General features: G+C 43.9%; 3 protein-coding genes across 4 annotated transcripts; 1 reads left to right on the plus strand and 2 right to left on the minus strand.

Annotated features, from left to right (window-relative positions):
• Positions 1–601: 601 nt before the first annotated feature.
• Positions 602–1,699, minus strand: LOC122621443 (gamma-soluble NSF attachment protein). Its single transcript, XM_043799297.1, has one exon. The coding sequence runs from the start codon at positions 1,680–1,682 to the stop codon at positions 831–833; it is 852 nt and encodes a 283-aa protein (XP_043655232.1). The 5' UTR covers positions 1,683–1,699; the 3' UTR covers positions 602–830.
• A 372-nt stretch (positions 1,700–2,071) lies between these two features.
• Positions 2,072–2,673, plus strand: LOC122620388 (protein stunted). Its single transcript, XM_043797821.1, has 3 exons — positions 2,072–2,147; positions 2,227–2,295; positions 2,355–2,673. The coding sequence occupies exon 3, from the start codon at positions 2,376–2,378 to the stop codon at positions 2,568–2,570; it is 195 nt and encodes a 64-aa protein (XP_043653756.1). The 5' UTR covers positions 2,072–2,147; positions 2,227–2,295; positions 2,355–2,375; the 3' UTR covers positions 2,571–2,673.
• Positions 2,674–2,760: 87 nt separating this feature from the next.
• LOC122620387 (protein Skeletor, isoforms B/C) lies at positions 2,761–6,034 on the minus strand. Of its 2 annotated transcripts, none has more exons than XM_043797820.1 (6): positions 5,539–6,034; positions 4,953–5,175; positions 4,473–4,820; positions 3,849–4,402; positions 3,562–3,787; positions 2,761–3,502 (listed from the first exon to the last, which is right to left on the minus strand). In XM_043797820.1, exons 1-6 carry the CDS (start codon positions 5,627–5,629, stop codon positions 2,875–2,877), a joined length of 2,070 nt encoding a protein of 689 aa, XP_043653755.1. In that variant the 5' UTR covers positions 5,630–6,034; the 3' UTR covers positions 2,761–2,874. The 2 variants fall into 2 exon arrangements, with proteins under 2 accessions (XP_043653755.1, XP_043653754.1); XM_043797819.1 differs by having other exon boundaries at positions 2,762–3,502; positions 4,953–5,178.
• Positions 6,035–6,546: the final 512 nt, after the last annotated feature.

Raw genomic sequence — 6,546 nt, forward strand, 5'->3', positions numbered from 1 at the left:
AAAGCGTCGACTGACCAATTGCGCTGCCTGATAGCGCTAATTGATATTGGATGGACTCTAAATAAATCAACTACGCTAACAGCGGGCCATGCAATTTGATTTCGCTTATTGCCGGCCACACTTCATCACGATTGTTCGTTGCGAAATGACACTGCGATTGGAGCGAGTGTCCAGTGTCCAGTGGATAAGTTTATTGATGGGACCGCTAATTATACACACGAACCGAACTGTATCTTATCTGCTGCAGGTACAAGCAGGGCTAAGGGTTCTAAGCAATCGAAAGTCCACTCAGCCCATTGTTAACTTAAAATGCCATTAGGGCTTACTGTTAAGCTGGCTGCCTTACTAAGTTGCACAGAACTTAAAGCTCAAGTTCATAGAATACAAATTTAAACACATGTCTTAAAGATTTTTTGCTGAATTTGTCAATTTATTAGTCAATAGAAATTTTGAAAACATTTTTGCTTAATTTTTAAACTATAGGAGACCCAAAACGTGGTATATTATTAAGCGAATATAGTTTCGAATAGAACTCGATGCTCAAAAAATATTAGCATAATTCTAGGGATATGTAGAAAATATGTGTAAAATGCGTATAAGGTAGTGTAAAAGATTTAGTAACAATAAATTCAAGGGTAAAATATATGTTTCGTATAAAAACTGCGGAAAGCCTATTTAAGGCACGAAAAGTTCCCCTGATGCGTTTTCTAAGCTAACACTTTATATTTTTGTATATTGTTAACAGTGTACCTACAAATATGCAACTTTTTCACCTGATGAACAAGAATAAAACTACTACAACATTTATAAACTACACATTGTAAAGCTCCTTAGTTTCCAGCACTGTCGCCGCCATTTTTGGCCATCTGTCCACTTCCTTGTGGTAAAGGCACATCCTTGGATAAAAGTGCGTACTCCACGTCCATGTGTCTTATGAATGGAGAGGCCAGCATCTTGGCGGCCAGCTCGGCATCCTCGTCGTCGAAAGCTTGGAGTAGGTTTTGCAGTGTGTTCACCTCCTGGGGATCACAACGGCTACCCCATTTCTTGAAGGTCTTCTTGGCATCCACGAAATCCTGCAGTGTCAATTGCACCAGAATCAAGGCCACCACCAAACGGCCAACTTGTCCAAAGGACTTTGTTTGCAGATTTAGGCTTATTTCCTTTTTGAGGGCCTTGATGGCCTCTTCGTATTTCTTGAGTCTGACCAATATCCGGGAAACCTTCGATGCGAATTCCGCTGCCTGGTGAGTGGACTCCGCAATCGAGACGACGGCCAGGGCGCGTTTGTAGAATCCCAATGCCAGTTCAGGATGCTTGGATTCCGTCATCTTGGCGGCTTTGTCCAGAGCAGCCGCAGCCGCTTCCGGTGAGCCATGTTGCTGGTAGAGACAGCAGGCCCTATTGGCATAGTCCTCCACTTCGGGCAGTTGGTCGGTTTCTTTGGCCAGCAGGATTATCTGCTCGTAGGATTTGGCTGCATGGAACCACGACTTGTTGTTTTCGTAACAGTCGATGGCCTTCAAAAAACAATCCTTGCTCTTATCGAAACCTTTGGCACTTCGATACGCGCTTGCTGCCTTGAAATACATACCAGCTTTGGCATACTCATTCGCGGCACTAGCCGTCTGTCCTAAAAAGGCCTCTGCCTCCTCTATCTTTTTGGCATCAAGAGTGCTCATATTCGTAGGTCACAACCTTTGCGTGTTGAAAAAATCAATTCGAGTGCCTCACATTCAAATCAGTGTGCCCGAATGCGCAAGTGCAGAGAAAGCCCTGCTGGCCGCTCCTTTCTTATGCGGGCATGACACTGCGTTATGGTACTACTAAATGCTTTAGTTTTGCTATTTAAAGTTTTTAATTGTATTTAAATAAAATAGTGCTTATTGTGTGGTAAGTAAAGCTTTTCTTTAAGTTTGGGGAGTGAAGAATAAACCTTTCAGACAAACCATGTAACTTAAGCTAGACTTTGAATATATATGGTAGAGAATATATACACATTTTGATCGATTTGGTGTTAAATCGAACTTGTATCGCATCCACAGAACTCCTAGTTCGATTAGGTTTGTCGCCCTGGCTAAAGAAAGAAAGACATCGATATGAAGACATGTGCTTTGTCATTTATAAGGAGATCTTTATGTGAGAAGGTAAGGGAGTAAAGCACCTAACTTTACCCCATTATTGCAACTTACTACAAACGAATTAAAACATAAACCTTACCAACAGGGTGCTTAATCTTAAAAAGGACTGTCTCTCGGTTTTATATCAGATTCTGCGAATTCCTTTCCAAAGCAGGTAAGACCCTCTATATGCAGACAGTCTCTTGTTCTATTATTTTCCTACCAACTTTTTAGTAAATCCCTTAATACGGCAAGATGAAGGTCTGGAGAGATGCGGGTCTTACCTACATCCATTATTCCAACATCGCAGCCCGCGTGGTGCGAGAGGCCCTCCGAGTTGAGCTCCGTGCGGATGCCGCCAAGCGAAACGTCAGCCATGTGAAGTTCACTCCTTGGGAGAACGGAAGGCCTGTGCCGCGCAAGAAGGTAGAACGCGAAACCGAGTCCTAGGAGCCATGTGCACCATGTTCCATCCAATATATCAGCTGTCATGATTCTACAACAATAATTAAAATAAATTGGAATGATGGAGGAGCCTTTCTTTTTTACATAATACATTTTAGTTAACTTTTGTCGCATGAAAACTTCACGGTTCATTCTAAAGTACAACACAGTTCTGTATTTAAATACCATATAAATAATAATATACACAACATTTAGCATACATTCTACACACGCGTATTAAATACATAGATTGTGACTGCTTAATTTAGACTAAGACACTAAGTAGGAGAATCTAAGAATGAGAAAACAGTCAGTTCTGGAGCACCAGCCATGGCAGCAGGACGATGCACAAGGACCAGGATATGGCCTTCGCCCCACTCTTCAGGTTGGTGTAACTGTCCACGATGTGAATCTTCCAGCCCATATTGCCATGGGTAAAGGAGTTATAGTACACGGTGTCCGGCCACGTGATATTCGGTGTAATCTCCAACAGGGCCGGTTCCCCATCCACACACTCGGTGATCAGCGATCGATTGAACTTCTTGAAGGTGGGGAAGTTATCATCCAGGCGACGATCACTGTTTTGCGGATACCTGGACAGGCACAGGGGACCAGCAGCCGTGGGCTTGGGCCTGCCTCTCCTGGTGAACTCAACGCCGGCCAATACGCGAATCTCACTTTGCTTCGCATCCGACAGTCGGTCATAGCCACCCTGGGGATCATCAGTGATGACCAGCGGATGATAGTGCTCCGGGGAGTGGGGGTTATTGCCACCCCTGACCTTAAAGGTGTAGGTCAGGCCGCGCTTTAGGTAAAGTTCTGGGATCATGTAGCCATTGATGTACCAGGCCAAGCCACTGGACACATGATTCGTCAGTCCCTGATAGCCACGAAGTCCTCCAGAGGGTCCCAGGTAGGCATTGAAGGTGCGTACAGTCCTGGAAGATAGTTAACTATATAAATATTTCATCTATGCAGAAGAAGATGGTATTCTTACGCATCTGTTATCCTGGTTCGCTCCCACGATGGGGGATTAGTCGTCTCCATGCGCCTTGTAAACGCAAAGCAGTCATTGACCGGCTCTGTGGTGTTAAAATCTATTACTATATCACTCTTGGGATAGTAGGTGTGAAAGGCGGGCTCGTTGTTCGAATCCAACGGGCCAAATGCCCAGACCACGTAGTTGCTGCGGTCCAGGAAGATCTCCTTATCGCCATCATCGGCTGAAATGTGTAAAAGCTTTATCAGTGAGCACAAATCAGCGAGTAATGATAACAAACTCACATGACTTGAGGGTGCGCCTGAAACTGATCGTATTAATGCCATCCTTGCGACTATATGTATTCAACTGGAAGCTATCCAAGCCACCAACCACATCGTCCCGGCAAACTCCTTTGTTTTGGCCCAAAACCTGAACGCACGGTGCCAGCGAAGTGATGTTGTAGTCCACGGTATAGCCTCGGATGTCGTCTATGTAGGCCACCACGACATCGGAGCCAATCATCTGGCTGGATACGTCGGATCCGGAAATGCCGAAGGACATGTAATCCTTCTCGTCCACCTGACCGGATAGTTGAAACGTGATCTGTGGCCCGAAAACCTCCCAGGACACCTGCATATCCTTGTGAAGCTGCCGGCAATTGGGCAGCGAGAACTCGAAAGGTGTAACTTTCACCAGCGATGGCGGAACATTCAGTTTATCGTTGAACAGCACATGACCATAGTTCTCATTGTCAGCCACATCGTATACGCTGATCCAATCGATGTCAAAGATAGTCTTATCTCCAGGCAGTTCCAGTTCTATGGTCTCCTTGTTGTACATTCTTATAGGATCAAGGCTGTGTGATCATTATTTAAATGGGTTTGTAGTTAACTTCTTCTTTATTTTATATCATTAGTAGCACTTACTATCCTCGCTCATCTGGCAGCTTGCTGCCACGACTAGAAGGCTGTGGCCCTACTCCTGTCCAGAAAAAGGTCCTCTTGCCACTGCCATCGTAGGTAAAGTCCTTGATGCGAATGGTCTTCGAGTCCAGGATCTCGATGGTGCTGCTGCTCACATTGTGACTGCGTTTGGAGAAGGTACCAGCCAATTGGCTCATGGGCGGTTCAAACTCCTCGGGTATATAAACGTCGCCAAAGTTGTTTTGACTGCTCAGATCGTAGACCGCCAGCCATTTGATTTCAGTTATCTTCTTTCGATCCGGCAGCGTCAGCGTGAAGTCCTTGTTGTGATAGCGATCCAGGATGTTGGTTCTGCGGTTAGCATTTTGTATTATATATTATATACAATTTAAATGCAGTATTAGAGTTTTCTTCTTGGTAAACATTTGAACATTATGCTTCCATTTTATTATCTATAGGAGTATCATATATTTGTACACTTACTTGCCAAACTCATCGGGCACAATAAAGCCCTGCGGTCCCGGCCGATTACTGGCGCCCGACCAGAAGAACGTATCCGCCCCGTTGCCGTCGTAGTTGAAGCCCACAATCAGAAAGGTGTACTCGTTCACGGCGTACACATCGCCGGACACCTGATGATGGTAGGAGTTCAGTTTGCCCAGATATTTTCCCCGGTACGGACCATCCTCCTCTTCGTTCTGAGCCACTACTAATGATAAGTTATCATTGAGAAAATTTGATGCCGGCAAAAACAAAAACATTGAAAACAAATCGCAAACGAAAGACTGTGACAACAAACTTGTTTTTTTTCGGAATTTTCGGATTTTCGCTGTGACTAATAAGCCAGCAATTCGGCTTCTGATTTACTGCCACTGGGCCAGGTGGCGCCCCCTGGCGGGAGCTCGGAGAGACCAGTCCAAGACTAGACCAGTTTCTCTAGTTTTACACGAAAGTGAATTTGTTTTCGCGCAGTCTGGAGCGTAACGCCAGTACAAATTTCTCTTTCTTTTGCAGTTTGCCTCGTTTTTCTTGTTATTATTAAGTTTGCAATGTAGTCTTGTTAACTCACAGGCGGCGGGGAGAAGCAGGAAAATCGTTAAAGTAACCAGTAGTAAATGGTGCTGCAATCGCAGACAAAGAACGCTGCTGCTCAATGTCATCGTATTCGTTTCCTTTGTTATCCCGATCTGGTTTGTATCACTCCCACTTCCTAAGCCACGTTTTATTTTTTTTATAATTTTTTGAATCGATTTTATCTTGAATGCTTATTCACGTTGCAGCATTTTGCATACTGGGTTTTTTCCCGAGCCCGCTGCGTCACTGAAGATGGTCAGATTTCCAAATATATGTGTTTAATTTTTTTAATTGAGAGCCAAGTAAATTATTTATAATTTTTCTTGCTTTTGCTTAAGGTCGTTTCGTCACTTGCATGCGTTTTCGCTGCTATTGTTGTTGTGTTCACTTGGCCAAAACAGGTTTAGGCAGCAGTTCCGGCGTTTTTATATATATTTTTCACTTTTTCCAAGCCCTCGCTCAAAGACCAAATCGAAAACGAACCGCACTGTCCAAGCGATCAGAGTGAACTGAGACTTTGAGCCGCCGTTATTTCGGTTTGCGTTTCTTTCGGAGTTCCGACGTCGTGGTCTTGGCCATGTTAAGTGAGCACTGCTCTCCGCTTCTTTCTCTTGAGCTGTGCGCATGCGTGATTGGCATTGAAATGGCCAAGAGTGGCCGTAACGGGACTTGCTGCATATGGAATACGCGAGGTGCGCTCGAGAGGTTCCCAAATAGTATCACAATATATTTTTAATTACTCCTATTGTGGCATTATCACGCATAAAGAAATATAACTATGTATATATTGCGGTATCCATGTTACTGACCCCATTGGATATTGTATTTTTATATACATTTTCTTGATCAGCGTTCTTATCAGGCTAAATGTAGCCATCTGGTACAGCCTGTTCCTATAGGCATATCTCGAAAATAAAATAAAACACACTTTCATTATTTTTCACAATTTTCTTGCTTGCAAAACTAAACTTTATTCCTTAAGTTTGCTTTTATTAGATCTTTA

Source organism: Drosophila teissieri, chromosome 3R (assembly GCF_016746235.2).
Source record: "Drosophila teissieri strain GT53w chromosome 3R, Prin_Dtei_1.1, whole genome shotgun sequence".
NCBI classification, from domain to species: domain Eukaryota; kingdom Metazoa; phylum Arthropoda; class Insecta; order Diptera; family Drosophilidae; genus Drosophila; species Drosophila teissieri.

Bases quoted from the DNA above. Each gene is read 5' to 3' on its own strand.
- LOC122620388 (XM_043797821.1), top strand. From the start codon at position 2,376: ATGAAGGTCTGGAGAGATGCGGGTCTTACCTACATCCATTATTCCAAC.
- LOC122620387 (XM_043797819.1), bottom strand. From the start codon at position 5,629: ATGACATTGAGCAGCAGCGTTCTTTGTCTGCGATTGCAGCACCATTTA. The intron at 3,788-3,848 runs GTGAGTTTGTTA...TACACATTTCAG, and splicing joins CAGGCGCACCCTCAAGTCAT to CCGATGATGGCGATAAGGAG. The intron at 3,503-3,561 runs GTAAGAATACCA...ACTATCTTCCAG, and splicing joins CGAACCAGGATAACAGATGC to GACTGTACGCACCTTCAATG.
- LOC122621443 (XM_043799297.1), bottom strand. From the start codon at position 1,682: ATGAGCACTCTTGATGCCAAAAAGATAGAGGAGGCAGAGGCCTTTTTA.